The 16,355-nt window shown below is 48.2% G+C and overlaps 2 protein-coding genes across 5 annotated transcripts; one reads left to right on the top strand and one right to left on the bottom strand.

Moving 5' to 3' along the window:
* Positions 1-1,389: 1,389 nt before the first annotated feature.
* Positions 1,390-10,228, bottom strand: RUNDC1 (RUN domain containing 1). The gene is made up of 5 exons (XM_032319807.1): positions 9,707-10,228; positions 6,376-6,534; positions 5,168-5,366; positions 4,093-4,212; positions 1,390-3,656 (listed from the first exon to the last, which is right to left on the bottom strand). Exons 1-5 carry the CDS (start codon positions 10,202-10,204, stop codon positions 2,791-2,793), a joined length of 1,842 nt encoding a protein of 613 aa, XP_032175698.1. The 5' UTR covers positions 10,205-10,228; the 3' UTR covers positions 1,390-2,790.
* Positions 10,229-10,279: 51 nt separating this feature from the next.
* Positions 10,280-15,861, top strand: PTGES3L (prostaglandin E synthase 3 like). Of its 4 annotated transcripts, XM_032319814.1 has the most exons (8): positions 10,280-10,747; positions 11,121-11,234; positions 11,323-11,407; positions 11,509-11,607; positions 13,686-13,775; positions 14,766-14,819; positions 15,331-15,358; positions 15,660-15,861. In XM_032319814.1, exons 1-8 carry the CDS (start codon positions 10,740-10,742, stop codon positions 15,665-15,667), a joined length of 486 nt encoding a protein of 161 aa, XP_032175705.1. In that variant the 5' UTR covers positions 10,280-10,739; the 3' UTR covers positions 15,668-15,861. The 4 variants fall into 4 exon arrangements, with proteins under 4 accessions (XP_032175705.1, XP_032175707.1, XP_032175704.1 ...); XM_032319816.1 differs by lacking the exon at positions 15,331-15,358; XM_032319813.1 differs by lacking the exon at positions 15,660-15,861 and having other exon boundaries at positions 15,331-15,480.
* Positions 15,862-16,355: the final 494 nt, after the last annotated feature.

Here is a 16,355-nt window from a genome sequence, read left to right as displayed (position 1 = left end):
TTTAGGTTGTAGGATCGAGCCCTGCGTCAGGCTTCTGTCTCAGCGGGGTATCTGCTTGTCCCTCTCCCTCTGCCTCTCCCCATGCTCATGCTCTCTGTCTCAAATGAATAAATAAAATCTTAAAAAAGAGGATGTTTTGTAGATCATACTTTTGTAACAATTGACGCTGCCCTTTTATGGATATATATCCATGGCTCTTTTTCATTCTGTTCTTGCCTATGCTTAGACCTAGGCTGTTTCCTTCTCTCCTCCCTTGTCCTCTGTGCCTCACCCAAAGCCAAAGACAGGGCTACGTCTTAAGTAATAAGGCAGATGATATCAGTGACTACCAGATATCTGACGATGGGATGCTGGTGGGATTGTCTCTATCTCTACATGTTGCCTTTACGTTTCATGAAGAAGTTGAACAGCAGCAGCTGTCTGCCCATCTCCTTGTGGCCTGGTCCCTTGGCAGCATCCATTTCTGGTGGGTATGTGGGAAATAACTTCTCTTTCCCAAAGTAATGGTGGAGCGAGGTGCATTAAGGAGAGGAACAAAAGATCCGGAAGCAGCAGGATACAATGAGATAACATGATGGACTATAAAGACCATAGGATTTGGATTCAGGCAACTTGAATTCAAATCTCAGCTCTTCCATTCCATAAACCTGGATGAAATGTTTAACTTTAATTTACTCAATTTAATCAGGAGAATATTGTCCTGCCTTACAAGTAGTGAGAATTAAATTGGGATGACTTATGGGGCACCTGGGTGGAGCAGCTGGTTGGGTGTCTGACTCTCGGTTTCAGCTTGGGTTGTGATCTCAGGGTCATAAGACTGAGCCCCCTGTCAGGCTCTGTGCTCAGCATAGAGTCTTCTGGAGGATCTCCCTCTCTCTCTGCCCCCACCCACCATGCTCTCTAATAAGTAAATTAATCGATCTTTAAAAATAAAAATAGGGGTGCCTGGGTGGCTCAGTCATCAAGCATCTGCCTTCGGATCAGGACATGATCCCAGGGTGCAGGGACCGAGTCCCAAATCGGGTTCCCGGCTCCACGGAAAGCCTGCTTCTTCCCCCTCTCCCACTGCCCCTGCTTGTGTTCCCTCTCTTGCTGTGTCTCTGTCAAATAAATAAATAAAATCTTAAAAAAACAAAAAAATAAAAACGCCAGCTTCTGAAGTGGCACGTATGGGGAGGTGTGCTGGGGGAACGGGGCTGTAGGCCTGGGTGAGATGGGAGGATAATGTCTGGGGGAAAGAACACCACCAAAGCTGAGCTGATCCAGGGTAGAGGGCCAAGAAGGGGCAGAAAGGCCAAGAGCCAGACATCACCAAGGAAACAGTGGTTTGGATCAGATGGGCTCATAATGCACAGACAGGCTTATAAATCAAAGCCAGGAGTCTCCAAGGTCTTTGTAGAGAAGCTACATAAAATACTATGATTTTATTAGCAACCACAGATATATCATTTTTCTCATTTTACACTTATCCTGTTTCACGCAGAAGGACTAATTCTCATGAATTATCAATCCTACATCTTAAATAACATGTCGCTGAAAAAATTAAGTTAAAATGCACTACGTAATAGTGCAGACACAAAGTGCAGCTGGCAACTGAACACGTGAAACAAGGCTGAATCAGCGGTACTGAGATCCTATTTGGTTTTCCAGAAAGTGATACGCTTTGCCCATCTTTGGTCAGTCCCGGAGCAGTCAGCAAGTTGGATGATAAATATGAACTCAAAAGGCTAAAACACTGAAGACCAGACAGGATCACTCGAGTCAGTTTTACGAGGAAATGCTCAGTCCCTTGTCTGCCAAGAGTGATCTGCTGTAGTCCCACTCCCACTGCTGTCCTTACCGCGTGACCAGACCCTCTCCATCATCCAGCCTCCGGGCCAAGTGGAATCCTAACCCTGGGAGAGTTGCTGCTGATCACTACAGCACACCGCCATTCACACTCGACCTGGGAGGCAGGGGCTCTCTCTCTTGGGTATACCTCTGGCATATCTACTTCCCAAAGACTGTGTCAGCGCCCTACTGGGACCTGTGCACAGGGAAGGTTATTTGCCAGAGGCCGTGGTACCAACAACGTTTGCTGTTCCTCATAAATAAACCAGCTCTAAATCCAAAAGACCATTGTCTCTGCTGTGGGCAGAGGGGGCCACCTTGTCAAGAACAAGATTTCAGTTCCGACCCTCAAAAAAGGGCTCACATGGAAATCAACTTGCGGTGAACTCCCTCAGAAACGCTGTTCCCAGATCTCCCCACTCCAAGTCTGAGAGGCAACTGTGGAGCATACACAGCCTCCCCTGAGCCGGGGTCAGGAGGAAAGGGGTGTCGGTACTCATAAAGGAATTTAAATTCTGGCCTGAGGACTCACAAACCTACTCCAAGCGAACGAGTGCGGCTCCCTGCGCGACCGACAGGAGCCTCAAGCTCAGTGTCTCCCGGGACCAACAATTCACTCCTGTCACTAACCACCATTAAGAGAATGGTTAGAGCAACCTGGGTTTTGTAAAAAGCAGATGTGGCACAATCAGGAGGTCCAGTGACTGTGTGCCAGAACTGATTTCTTTTGCATCAGCTCAAATACACGTGTCTACGTGTCACACACCGGGGCAAAACCTTTGAATGAGTGGGTCTCTGGCATCTCGGAGATGCTAAGTTGGCGGGGAAAACAGCCTGTGCAGTCCCTTGGCTGAGGAGACTGTCTGTAAGCCCGCCTCCGCCTCTGTTTCTATCCCGAAAGACTAACCATCTACCCCCACTCCACGGAGCAAGGTGCTGGCGCAGGGCCGGGCCCTCTCATCAGAAGGCATCTTTGATGTTCTTGAGCTGGCGCACGGCCAGGTCCACGGGGAGGCTGAACTTGAGGCTGCTGAGGCGACTGAGCAGGTTGAGGGCGCTCTCAAAGCCTGTGTGTGCCATGTAGCTCCAGGGCTGGTAGTGGGGCTCGATGAGGGACCCTGACTTGCAGATCAGGTTCACCCAGGACACGAGGCGCTGCTCGTTCAGAGCCATGCACACCAAGGCCTTCAACTCGGAGTCTGCACTGCGTTTAAAAGGGTCGTGCTCCGTCAGCACCATGTGGATGGCTGTCAGAAGGCTCTGCTTGGGGGTCACCACGGTGCCTCCTGTAACTGGCAGGGCAAAGGACTGGGAGAGCTTCCGAGCGGGGGATTCCACGTAAGCGCGGCCGTTCTTAGCATGGTAGTACTTTACGAAGAGCTCCCACGGGTGCATGGCCTCGGGGGCTGAGGAGAAGGCCGGCAGCAAACAGGCGATGGGGGCCATGACCAGGCTCATCCCCGGTGAGGCGGCGTAGAGGCCATGGGCCAGCAGGTCCCTGACGGCCACTGTCAGCTCCTTCCGCACAGCTGTGGTCAGCTCGTCCTTGCCTCCTAGGGACAGGTCCTGGAGGCTGGCAGAGGTGATGACATGGTCGTGTGGCTGGTGCCTCAGGGCCAGCTGCCTTACCCTGTCTACTGAGATCTCCAACCTCTTCAGTAAGGGGGCATAGTCCCCATCAGCCTGGCCCCTCTGCCACAGGGTTTGGGGGATCTGGCCCGTGGCGCAGCCCAGCTGGCTCACGGCAAAGATCTGCAGAATGGCCAGCGCACGCTGCATGAGGCGCAGCCCCGACTGCTGAACCTTCTTCACGTCTTCTGCCTTCGCTGTTTAGGAAATACAATGGCTCATCAGCAGGGACCACAGTGGCATAGAAGTGTACTCATCAAGTCACGAGCTGAGATCTAGTCTTGCTTCTGAGCTACAGTATGGGTCCTCCCACCCGGGAGGTTGCTGGGCTTAACTGTTTTGGGTTAATCAGAGCTATATTGAGATATAGAGCATATACCACATAAATCATGCATTTAAGTGTACAAAGCAGGGATTTTTAGTATATTTTTAGTATATTTACAGAGTTGTGCACCCAGAGTCCCAAAAGAAACCCTGTACTGTTAGTATTTCCCATTCCTGTTCTCCCCAACCCTGTAAGACCTAGGCTGTTAGTACTTCCCATTCCCATCCTCCCCAAGCCCGTAAACCCTGGGCAGCCACTAATCTACTTCTTATCTCTCTAGACCCGCCTGTTCTGGAAGCCATACTTACTCTGGCTGTTTCCTGGAGGGAGTCTGCTGCCACCTGTTCTCGTGGAGCCACTTCCAATCTTTCCACCGGCCTTGCACTCACAGGGCACGCTCTCTGCCTGCAACGGGCTTCCCACTTCATCTGTAGTCAGCAGTTACAAAGTGGAGGAAAAAGAATATTTCCCAGTGCCTCCCACATGGTAAGACTTTTTACAAATATCATCTGATTTGTGTGGAACAGTGACTGGCTCAATACATATTTGCTGAATGAGGGAGGCATGAATCACCCTTTCATGGGTGAGGACAGTGGGGCTAAAGAAGTTAGGAACCTGCCCAAGAACCCCAGGCTAGGAAGTGGCGGAACTGGGATCTGAACTCTCTGGTTCTAAAATCCGTGTTTTGGGGGCACCTGGATGGCTCAGTTGGCGGAGCATGCAACTCTTAATCTTGGAGTTGTGGATTTGAGCCCCCCCATTGGGTGTATTTTTATTTAAAAATAAAATCTTTCAAAAAAATAAAACGATGGCGCCTGGGTGGCTCAGTGGGTTGAGCTGCTGCCTTCGGCTCAGGTCATGGTCTCAGGGTCCTGGGATCAAGTCCCGCATCAGGCTCTCTGCTCAGCAGGGAGCCTGCTTCCTCCTCTCTCTCTCTGCCTGTCTCTCTGCCTACTTGTGATCTCTCTCTGTCAAATAAATAAATAAAATCTTAAAAAAATAAATAAATAAAACGAAATCCCTGTTCTTTCCGTTCTACCATGCTGGCTCCTCTACTGAGTGATCAAACTTCCTACAAAGTACATCAAGAACTGGCACCTTCAGGTACCAGTACTTGGATTATGTATAATTATTCTTTTTCAAAGATTTTATTTATTTGAGAGAGAGAGAGAGAGAGAAAGCACACATGACACATGTACACAGACGAGAGGGAGAAATAGACTCCCTGCTGAGCAGGGAGCCTGATATGGGGCTCGATCCCAGGACCCTGAGATCATGACCTGAGCCAAAAGCAGATGGTTAACGGACTGAGCCACCCAGTTGTCCCTACATATAATTATTATGACATCTGTCCACCCTTCTCTCCCCATCCCCTCCTCTGACCTTGGATGAAGTTGATGAACATCTCGAGGTCTCGGATCTGAGTTTTCAACTGCTCAACCAACTGCTCTTTCACTCGGGCTGGGTTGACAATCTGAGCCACGGCTGCATCCACACGCTGCCGGAGCTCGTCGGTGGACAGTGAGCTGATGTCTTCATTCAGATTCATGTCCAGTTTCTTTATTAATTCATCTATGATCACCTATCAAGACCACAAGCAATGAGCACAGCCTTTGGAATTTTCCGAGAGCGGGTTAGGAAGAAGAGTATTTGCTAGTATGCTGCGGACCCTTTAAACGGAAATCAAAGATAGAACTCCCAAATTTGTGAGAGAAAGCAATGCAATTGGTGATCAAGGTGAGAGGACGGAGCTACTTCTCCAGTAGCAACAAGGACCCTTGGTTCCTCTCGGACAGAAATGGCTATTCTCAACTGCAAATTTTCTACCAGGCCAGGCAACTTTCAGGGCAACAACAGTGTGAATAATCCGAAGAGACTGATGATCCAAAAATGCCTCATAGTTAGCATCCCCCCAGGCCTCCAAGGGAATAAATACTGACTTCTTGTAGTTTCTAGTCCTCCTTCTCTCTTCTTGCCCTACTCTAGGCAACTAAACAAAAATCTCTACTGAACTTTAGTGTGTCAAATATACCCTATATACCAAATATAACCTAGTGACAATATTTGGGATAGTTTGAAATCCAGATAATGTGTAAGTCCAGCTCAGCCAGAGAAACAGCCACATCAGAGTGAGAGACAAACCTATCTGTAGGGGAGACTAGCCATATTTCTGCCGGCAGGTTGACCTGTCTACCCAAGCGCTGCTTGAATAAATATGGCATTACAGCCAGTCTGGATTCCTGGAATATTTATCAACTGGTGGTGAGGAAGAAAACTGATTTACACTGTAGGATGTGTCTAAGCTGAAGTGTTTTAATGATCAGATGGAAAATTATTATTATTATTATATGTTATTACTATTATTACTAATAACCACCAAAAGGAAAGAGCTCAATTATCATATTATAAAGCTTTGGAACCTGTGTTTCCATGTGTGAGTAAAGGTTGTCCCATTTCTCTTTGATTTGGGCCAGCAAAGGGATTCTCAGGAAGGCCAAGGGCAAACAAGCTAAGAAAGAATGCTCCAGTGAGCTCTGGAAGGGACCAGGTAACCTCAGGCAGTGGTGAAGGCGGCTCTAGTGTCTGCTCACCCGCTGTCTTTCCAAGACCACGGACTGCGGCAGGGAGTCGTAATTGCCCTCTTGATAAGCAAACGTTTCCAGGTCATCTAGTTGGGTTTTGAGCTGTAGTATAAGTTCCTTCTGCTTCTCCCTTTGGGTTTCCAGACGTTCCCGTTTTTCCTGTTCACTCTAAGACAAGAAAATACTTAGGTCTATCTCACAGGGCAAGGAAAAAATCCGGGCACATTAAGAATCTTCTCAAGGGTGCCTGGGGGGCTCAGTGGGTTAAGCCGCTGCCTTCGGCTCAGGTCATGATCTCAGCGTCCTGGGATCGAGTCCCGCATCGGGCTCCCTGCTCAGCAGGGAGCCTGCTTCCCTCTCTCTCTCTCTGCCTGCCTCTCCGACTACTTGTGATTTCTCTCTGTCAAATAAATAAATAAAATCTTAAAAAAAAAAGAATCTTCTCAAGCTAAAAATGACCCGTGAAACACAAAAGGTTTCCAAATAATCCCAACCAGGTGTTCCCGTTTTCCCTGCTCACTCTAAGACAAGAAAATACTTCTGTCTATCTCACAGGGAAAGGAAAAAAATCAGGGCACATTAAGAATCTTCTCAAGCTAAAAATGACTCGTGAAACATAAAATGTTTCCAAAGAATCCCAATAAAATGCAGAATTCATGAGAGAGGGTAAAAAAACAACAACAATAACAACAAAAAACCCAAAACAAAACAAAAAACAAATGAGAACAAAGATTTCCTCCAGGGTAATTTACTAAATGTGTTTTCTTTAAGAAAGTGTTTGTCCCTGTCAGAAACAGAATATGAATACAATGGAGCTTTTTGTTAAGATAGCCTTTCCCCCCTCAACCAAATGTCCAGTTAGGACTGAGACAAACTTATATTAGCCAAGACAGCCTCCCAGGAACTAAACATGCCATTCTCCACAGCCAATTACCACAGGTCAACTTCTAAATACTTCCCACAGCCAAATTTGGCAAGGGAATCTAGAGATAAGGCTGTAGAGAAAGGATTTATAACTCATAACCAGTTTTCTTAAGGCTCTAAAGCCCTCCAGTGCATTATAGACTTCTGCAAAATCAAAATAATTAAAGCGGGTGCCTGGGGCAGTGGAAAAATAAAATCCAAAAGCCAAGTAATAGGAGTGGGAATAACAAAAAAAATATCCGGTAAGTTTCCCCCACCAGTGATTCCTTTCTCTACTGTTGGCCATGAGGTAGTTTCTGCATTTAAATGATTAAAAACCCTTCAGGGTGGTAAAATGTTGCCGAAGTATTCTCAAATACTAGTTCTTCCTTAACTTTCTTGAGTGTCAAAAAAAACAAAACAAAAAACAAAAAAACAAAGCAAAACTAGCCTATCTTGTGTAGGTATAGGGCTGCATTTTATTTTTATTTTTATTTTTTTTATTTTTTTTTAAAGATTTTATTTATTTATTTGACAGAGAGACATCACAAGTAGGCAGAGAGGCAGGCAGAGAGAGAGAGAGGAGGAAGCAGGCTCCCTGCTGAGCAGAGAGCCCGATGCGGGACTCGATCCCAGGACCCTGAGATCATGACCTGAGCCGAAGGCAGCGGCTTAACCCACTGAGCCACCCAGGCGCCCTAGGGCTGCATTTTAAACCAGCAGTCTACAGGATATTAAATTTAACCTTCAGATGGTACTTACCAAGCCCTCCAGAAGATATGAGAGAGAATAAATGAAAAACAACAAATTAACTTTTTGTTCAAGCTATTTATTATTATTTTTTAAGATTTTATTTATTTATCTGACAGAGAGACACGGCAAGAGAGGGAACAGAAGCAGGAGAAGTGGGAGAGGGGGACACAGGATTCTCGCTGAGCAGCAAGCCCAGTGCGGGGCTCCATCCCAGGACCCTAGGATCATGACCTGAGCTGAAGGCAGAAGCTTTAACCCACTGAGCCACCAAGGCACCCCTCGTTCAAGCTATTTAAAAAGCAGTCCTCTTGCTTTAGCTTTAATCAATATGAAAACAAGCCTTTTCTCAGGATACTTCCTCCCCAAACTTTTCTGTGCTGTGGTTTCTTAGAAACCTGTTGTGGGAGGACCTAACTATCCTTCAGGTTTCCTAGATCTCCCTAGGAAAAGCTGACCATTTCTTGCTCTGCGTTGGTTACACACTTCTCTAGCTTATTTCGCACTGCAATTCTTTGTTGAGGATTCTGTCCCCCAGTCAATGAACTCATTCTAGGGCAAAGGCCTTGACTTTGCACCCGTAATGCCTAGCACCATGTCTTGGCACAAGGTAAGCTCCTAATACACATAAAACAGGTACAGAGCAACATAATCCAAAAAATGAGCTCTGACTAGAAGAAGCTGTCTAGCTAGCCCAAGGAGAAAGAATGGGGGAAAAGCTGTGGGTATGTGGAGAGAAGGGTGGAACAGTAAACACAGGATTACACTGGAAACATTTCAGATTAAAATAAACAGGTCAATATATGCTACTGATAAGTCTTCTTGGTTAAAACTAACTTAAGTGGGAAGAAGGGCATAAATGGATTGTAACTTGAAGAACGAAAAGGTGGAAGACAGCAAGTCTCTTGAACACCTCCAACAAGCTATCCGCAACGGTGCACTTTGAGAGTCAAAGGCTGCAAGGAAATGTTCTCTTGGCCTGGCGTACAGACTCTCATTACTCACTGAAGGCTAACTGAGTACATCCCATCACGGTCAGTAAAGGGGCTTCATTTATGATATCTAGTTATTAGGCAGGATGGGCAAGGTGGTTTAAAATACTGGCATTAGGAAATATATATAATCAGGAGTGGTGTTTCTTTCGGTTACTTAGTGATCCCCTGTTCACCAAAGCTCCCACCTACACAAAGTCTAAAAATCAAAGGTGTTTTCCAGATTCCAGAGAAGCAGGAACAGGCAGCAGATCTAACTTTCCAGGGATTCCAATTCACTTACACTACATTAACCAGTGTTCTCAACCCCAGGTCGGGGTACTTATCAGCAAATGTTTTCGGGTCTTCGGTGTATCACGAGGCAACGGCAAGGTGAGCGGGAGCAGCAGTGCTTTGGTTGGTTACTGCTCCCGTCTGAATACTCTCCGCTCACCACTCCTCGGTCCCGCACGTCACCGCGTCTGCATCTCTTTCCTTAGATGGACACCCCTCGCCATCAAGTTCCCAGGCCTCTCTGTCACCCTGCCCTTCACAGCAGGACTCACACACCGTCTCACCCCCTAGTCTCGCACGCGCGTAGTACTCACCCAGTCCAGCCGGCTTCTCACCACTTAACCTCCGTCCCGGTCAGCATCGCCGCCAGCCACCCAACCTCCTATTCCCAAGTCTCTCGGGGTCCGGCCCCAGCTGCTCACCTGGTTCTCGCCCCGCAATCGTGGCCGGTCCCCTGGCAGTCCATCGCCATCATCGCCGGCGGGGTCCTCGGGTCCCCCATAACCCAGGACGTGAGGGCAGCCGCGGAAAGCGAAGTCTTCGAGCTCGCGCAGGAGGCGCTGCTGCTCCGCGGGCGCTCCGCGCACCACCTGGCGCAGGCGGAACTGCACTTGCGCGAAGTGCGAGGACAGCGCGAGCAGTGCCGAGTCCAGCCGCCGCCGCTCGGCCCGCAGACGCCTCAGCGTCCGGCCGGGCGAGTCCGGAGGGGAACCTGGGGCCGCGCCGGGCTCCTCAGCCGCCGCCTCTTCCGAGAACGCAGCCGTCCCAGGCGCGGCCTCCGCCACTGCCCCCACGGGGGCCCAGCGCACGGCCTCGCACGGTGGCAGCGACTCCTCTTCCTCCTCCTCTTCGTTCTTCGCCTTTGGACTAACAGCTGCCACCACCGTTACCGGCTCCGCAGCCGCTTCGACGGCCGCCATCTTTCCGGAAACGCCGCCGCACGTCAGCCGCGCCCCCTCACTGCCATGGCAACGGCGCGCTGTCTGGGAAACCCGAAGGAGCTGATGGGCGGGGCTTACGTCAAACAGTTCTCCGTCATGGGGGGGCGGGCCTTCCCAGGGGATTTAATTCGGGCCAATAATTTTTTTTATTGAGCACCTACTGTGAATCAGACGCTGAATGCACTGTGCTTTGGAGAAACAGATGAATGAAATCAGGGACAAGTCATTCAGTGTGCATCTAGTGTGGCCCTTGTGCTGGTTCCCCGCCGGTGGGTCGTCTGTTCCTAATCTGTCCATTTCTGGAGACCCTGAGCAATGTGAGGGGCTGTCGGGATTATGCTCTTCCAGAGTCTCTCCGGAGTGCAGATCCCTTGGCTGTAGGGCCATGTTCCCCCTTCCTCTAAAGCCTTCCCCGACCATATAAGGAGAGCCAGCTGCTAGGGGCGTCCCAAGGATCTAAAGATAGTAGTCCCTGGCTCAGAGTCCAAGCGCCACTGGGTAGCGGAGAGCCGCCATGGCAAGGTGAGTGTTAACTTTTCCTTGGAGATTCCTTGTCCCACATTTTCTGGGCGCTCTGGGCCTTGCGAGGTCCAATGGAAACTCTATATTCCAGGTCTCTGTAATTTTGGGGCTTAGGAATGTGCTCCATAACCCTCTCCCTCACAACTCTGGCAGTCTGGATTCTCCCCAGGTTCACCCTCACTCCACCCCACCCCCCCCCCCCCCCCGCCAACTCCCATCACTCCCCTTTCACCCCCTTAAGTCTCATTTAGCTCCACTATGACAGGGCCATAGCATAAAATGTCCCTAAATTTTCCCTTCCTTCCGCCTTTCCCAAATGCCCTCAGTCTTCCCTCTCCCACTCCTATGAAGCCCCACCGCAACTCCTCTGCAGGCAGCATGCCCGGACGCTGTGGTACGACAGGCCCAAGTACGTGTTCATGGAGTTTTGTGTTGAGGACAGCACCGATGTCCATGTGCTCATCGAAGACCACCGTATTGTGTTCAGGTAACGGCACTCATCTTTGAAGGTCCTGGTTTCCAGGAACCTGTCCCTTCACCTGATGCCCCCACGCTCAGCCTCCGGCATTTCCTCAGCTCCATTGTCTCCTCAGCTGCAAGAATGCCGATGGAGTGGAGTTGTACAATGAGATTGAATTCTATGCTAAGGTGAACTCCAAGGTAATTGTGGGACAGTCATGTCTGGATGGAAAGACTGCCTGGAAAATCGGGAGATTCATTCTAAACCTCACATCCTATGAATGAGGCTCTCTATCTGGCAGGACTCCCAGGATAAGCGCTCTGGTCGCTCCGTTACTTGCTTTGTGAGGAAATGGAAGGAAAAGGTGGCCTGGCCCCGACTCACCAAAGAGGATATCAAGGTAGGTGTGTGGGGAATGGCCTGCTCTTTCTCCTGTGCTATCTCTGCACCAGGGGACATAAGTCAGGGAATCACCCTTGGCTCCTTTCCCACCAACATTCAATCACTCAAAAGCCCTATTTGACTTCCTAAATAGTTCTTGATCTTTTACTTGATCTTTTCCTAATTCAGGCCTCGTCCATCATTGGGTGAGGCTCAGTGCATATTTTCAGCCCCACCCTCAATCCATCCTTCGCATTGTTCCCAGCATGGTCTAAAATATCCGTTTGACCCTGTTACTCTTCCACCTAAGACCCTCCAGTGACTTCTTCCCCGCTAAAAGTTGAAAACTGGCTATCTCCTGACTGATCTGGCTCTCGAATTTGTTTTCGTAGTCTTCACAGTATTTACAAATTATGTTGATTGGTGATTGACATTTAGTTTTGATTAGTTGCTGACCTATAAAAATGTGGAGATTTCATGTAAAACTCCAGATTATCAGCTTTTCTTAGAAAGTGGAGACTGTGATCACACTGGTCTAAATTCCCAAATGCCAGGGGTGCCTAGCTGGCTCAGTCGGTAGAACACATGGCTCTTGATCTCAGGGCTGTGAGTTCAAGCCCCATGTGCAGAGATTACTTAAAAAAAATAAATAAATTATGGGGGCGCCTGGGTGGCTCAATGGGTTAAGTCTCTGCCTTTGACTCAGGCCATGATCTCAGGGTCCTGGGATCGAGCCCCACATTGGGGTCTCTGCTCAGTGGGAAGCCTGCTTCCCTCTCTCTCTCTCTCTCTGCCTGCCTCTCTGCCTACTTGTGATCTCTGTCTGTCAAATAAATAAATCTTAAAAAAAAATTTTTTTTTACATAAATTCTCTCTCTTTTTTTTTTAAAGATTTTATTTATTTATTTATTTGACAGAGAGAAATCACAAGTAGATGGAGAGGCAGGCAGAGAGAGAGAGAGGGAAGCAGGCTCCCTGCTGAGCAGAGAGCCCCATGCGGGACTCGATTCCAGGAACCTGAGATCATGACCTGAGCCGAAGGCAGCGGCTTAACCCACTGAGCCACCCAGGCGCCCTAAATAAATTCTCAAATGACTTGAGATGGAGCTTTAAACGGAGCATGCGCACCACGGCACTTTAATCCTTTTCATTAGTTCCCTAACTCTTTCAGGCATTTGATCTTTGGGTTGAAATCCAAACACTATAGCATGACATATAAGCTCATGACCTGGCTACTCTTCCCTTCTGTAGCATTATATCCCATTAGCCGTTGCCTTAAACTTCACATTTCAGCCGTAGCAAATGGCCTCCAGCTCTTTGGCCACACACCAGGCTATTTCTCACTAATTTACCTTTGCTCAAGCTGTGTCTTCTTCCTGGAGAGTCTCCATAGTCAGTACCTGTGCCCACCCAGCCCTGGCTCATCCTTTGAGTCCCTGCTACTCTAAGAAGCCTAGGTTCCTATAGCTCCTGTCTGGGTTTCCACAGTATCCCCTGTGTAAGCCCCCACCACACTTTCCACACCGTATTATAATGATTTATTTAGATTTCCCTTCCCCACTTGCTTCGTGATGGCTGGGGCTATATATTAAAAAATTTGAATAATCCCGATGCCAAGCTCAGAGTCGGGGACATAGTATGTGTTCAATAAGTAGCTGTTAAATTAATGAGGAAATAACTTCCTATCTAAGTGTAGGAACTTGGAACACAGGTCTCCAAGGGTTTTCTTCCAACTCCAGGCAATGCATCTTGTCGGTCTTGCTTGGTTGACTCCTAGGTACTTTATGACCCAGTTCTCTTTCCAGATGTATTACTGACTTCTTTAGTCACTCGGCTTCTGGAGGGTGGAATTTCTACGCTTTTCTGTCCCCTACAATGCCTGGCCTTGTGCGTGGGACTTAGTAGGTTCCTGGCAAATCTTTGTGGATGATGATGACGGCATTCTAGAGACAGAGTAGTCCAAGAGGCGCTTTTGGGAAGACAGCGCCCCACCTTGACCTTCTTTGCCCCATGCATGCTCTATGCTCTTCCCCCGCTTCTGAGCTTCCCCAATGACACTGCACTTCCCTAATGACGCTCTGCACTTTCCTCTTGCAGCCAGTGTGGTTGTCTGTGGACTTTGATAACTGGAGGGACTGGGAAGGGGATGAAGAGGTGGAGCTGGCTCAGGTGGAGCATTATGCAGAGGTAATACCGTTTTCTGCCCCTCCTGCTCATTCTCTGTGTCTCCCTGGACCCATTTCTCTGGAGGACTGTCATCAGGGTCATCAGGGCTAGACAGACATACACGAACTCCCCTCATTGGTGCTCATATTCTTTACATGTTGTGGGCAATGTTTATTCAGTAGGATGAGACAAAGGAGTACTAGTGAGACCACATATATGCGTTCACTCACTAGTTACCAGGCACCCCTCGACTTCCTTTTAAAAAGGGGATCGGGATGGGGACCTGGGTGGCTCAGTGGGGGACCTGGGTGGCTCAGTGGGTTAAGCCGCTGCCTTCGGCTCAGGTCATGATCTCGGAGTCCTGGGATCGAGTCCCGCATCAGGCTCTCTGCTCAGCATGAAGCCTGCTTCCTCCTCTCTCTCTCTCTGCCTGCCTCTCTGCCTACTTGTGATCTCTCTCTGTCAAATAAATAAATAAAATCTTTAAAAAAAAATAAAAATAAAAAGGGGATCGGGGCGCCTGGTTGGTTCAGTTGGTGGAACGGACATCAGCTCTTGATCTCAGGATTGTGAGTTTGAGCCTCATATCAGGTGTTACATAAAAATAAAATGTTAGGGGCGCCTGAGTGGCTCAGAGGGTTAAGCCTCTGCCTTCAGCTCAGGTCATGATCTCTGGTCCTGGGACCTGGGATTGAGCCCAGCATCAGGCTCTCAGCTCAGCAGGGAGCCTGCTTCCCTTCCCCCAACCTCTGCTTGCCTTGCACCTACTTGTGGTCTCTGTCAAATAAATAAAGAAAATCTTTAAAAAATACAATAAAATGTTAAATAAAAATAAAAATAAAAATAAATGAAAAGGGGATCTATTTTCTCCAATTTGTTCTGGTGATGTGTTAGGGGCTGTAAAGATGGGGCAGGTTTTTGGCTGGGAGATTCTCCTGCGGCCCATCAGTATACAGGTTGCTCTCCTGCTGCCCTTCTTTTCTCTCGTAATTGCTTTTCTCTTTCCACTAGCTTTTGAAGAAGGTCAGCACCAAGAGACCTCCCCCTGGCATGGATGACCTGGATGTAAGTAAAGACTGCCTCTCGACCCTTCAGTTTCCTTTTAGTGCTAAAAATTGAGATACTAGAAAGCTCTTGTCCTGTTCTCTAGCACACAGTAGATCTCAGTGCATGGCAGCCAAATTTGAATTTGACACAGGAAATTGAATGTTCTCCAGGCTGTAGAGAACCCCAACAAAGCAAGACCCTCCACCCTCCCGTCTCCCTTTTGCTTCTCTATCCTAGAGCCAACCTGGCCCCCTGGACTGTCTTTACAGCTGTCGGGAGCAGTGGCATGAATTGGAATTCTGAAACCGAATGATGCTTGACACAGCACTGTTTACTGAACACCAGGGGTTGATTTTATTTTCCAAAGTATAAACCCTTCCGTGTTAGCCTGCCAGGACGTTATGTGATTTAGAAAATCACAAAAGAAAACTTGGAGAGCAGGAAGGAGTGAGAAGAGTTGATGAACACAAATGCTCGTGCTTTGCAGATTCTACAGGTGCTTTTGTCTCTTTTTTTTTTCTTTCCCTAGGATGATTCTGACAGTGCTGATGCAACAAGTAATTAACTTCTCTGCGGCAGAGCTGGGAAGGAAGCTGGGGCGCCTTCCTTTTTTAAAAAATTTATTTGACAGAGAACGCATATGAGTGAGCAGGGGAAGGGGCAGAGGGAGAGGGAGAGAGAATTTCAACAGACTCCCTGCTGGGCCCAGAGCCTGATGTGGGGCTCGATCCCAGGACTCTGAGATCATGACTTGAGCTGAAATCAAGAGTCGGCCACTTTACCAACCGAGCCACCCAGGCACCCCTTTTGGGAAGCTCTTTTTAAGGGTCCTCTTCATGTATTATTTCTTCTTCCTAGGCACCTGAGTACGGCTGCATCAGATAGCAGGATAGGAGAGGAGTAGGCTGTTGGGGCTTCTGACTTTCTGCCAATTACCTGTCATCTTTGTGTTTAGACCAGTCCTCAGTTCTCTGTTGAGTATTCGAGCATGTGTATTTACTTGGTAGAGCAAAAGCCGAAGAAGCAGCAGATAGATGGTAATAAATCTGTGAGAACTGTTCTCTGTCTCTTTTCTTCTTGCACTTGTTCCACCTGGAGGCAGACCTCTTCTACCTCTGTTGTTCCTCTCAAGGGGAGGGGCGGGTGTCACAGATCCTGGTCCTCATGGTTGAGATGGAAGCAGAAAGATGTTGGGAGCAGGCTTGTAGCCAAACTGGGGAACTCTCCCATGCCCAGGTCAGTGCTCCTGTTTCTCAGAACGTAACCAGCCTTTGCTGTATTGCTACCCCTAGAACCATGTACCTACTGCCACCCCTAGAACTAGCCAGAAACCCACCTCAGCTTTCTGCATACTCTAGAAATTCTTTATACTTTCAAAGCTAATTGTTACATTAGTTAATGCCTATATTTGCCTACTCTTCTGTTCATCAGCTACCTCATTCATCCATAAACATTTTTTGAGTGTATAACGTGTACTTAAAAAAATGCCATACCCAGCCTTTGCCCTTGAACTCATGGTAAAGTACTAAGATTTTTTTAAAAAAATTGAACTTT

The sequence above is a fragment of the Mustela erminea genome, chromosome 18 (genome assembly GCF_009829155.1).
Source record: "Mustela erminea isolate mMusErm1 chromosome 18, mMusErm1.Pri, whole genome shotgun sequence".
NCBI classification, from domain to species: Eukaryota; Metazoa; Chordata; class Mammalia; order Carnivora; family Mustelidae; genus Mustela; species Mustela erminea.
This window is presented reverse-complemented; position numbering and strand designations above follow the sequence as displayed.

Coding starts and splice junctions, on each gene's coding strand:
- RUNDC1 (XM_032319807.1), bottom strand. CDS start 10,204: ATGGCGGCCGTCGAAGCGGCTGCGGAGCCGGTAACGGTGGTGGCAGCT. Junction 5,367..6,375: donor TGGTCTTGGAAAGACAGCGG/GTGAGCAGACAC, acceptor TGGTCTTGATAG/GTGATCATAGATGAATTAAT. Junction 3,657..4,092: donor CCCTCCAGGAAACAGCCAGA/GTAAGTATGGCT, acceptor TTTCCTAAACAG/CGAAGGCAGAAGACGTGAAG.
- PTGES3L (XM_032319814.1), top strand. Junction 11,235..11,322: donor GACCACCGTATTGTGTTCAG/GTAACGGCACTC, acceptor GGCATTTCCTCA/GCTCCATTGTCTCCTCAGCT. Junction 11,608..13,685: donor TCACCAAAGAGGATATCAAG/GTAGGTGTGTGG, acceptor TTCCTCTTGCAG/CCAGTGTGGTTGTCTGTGGA.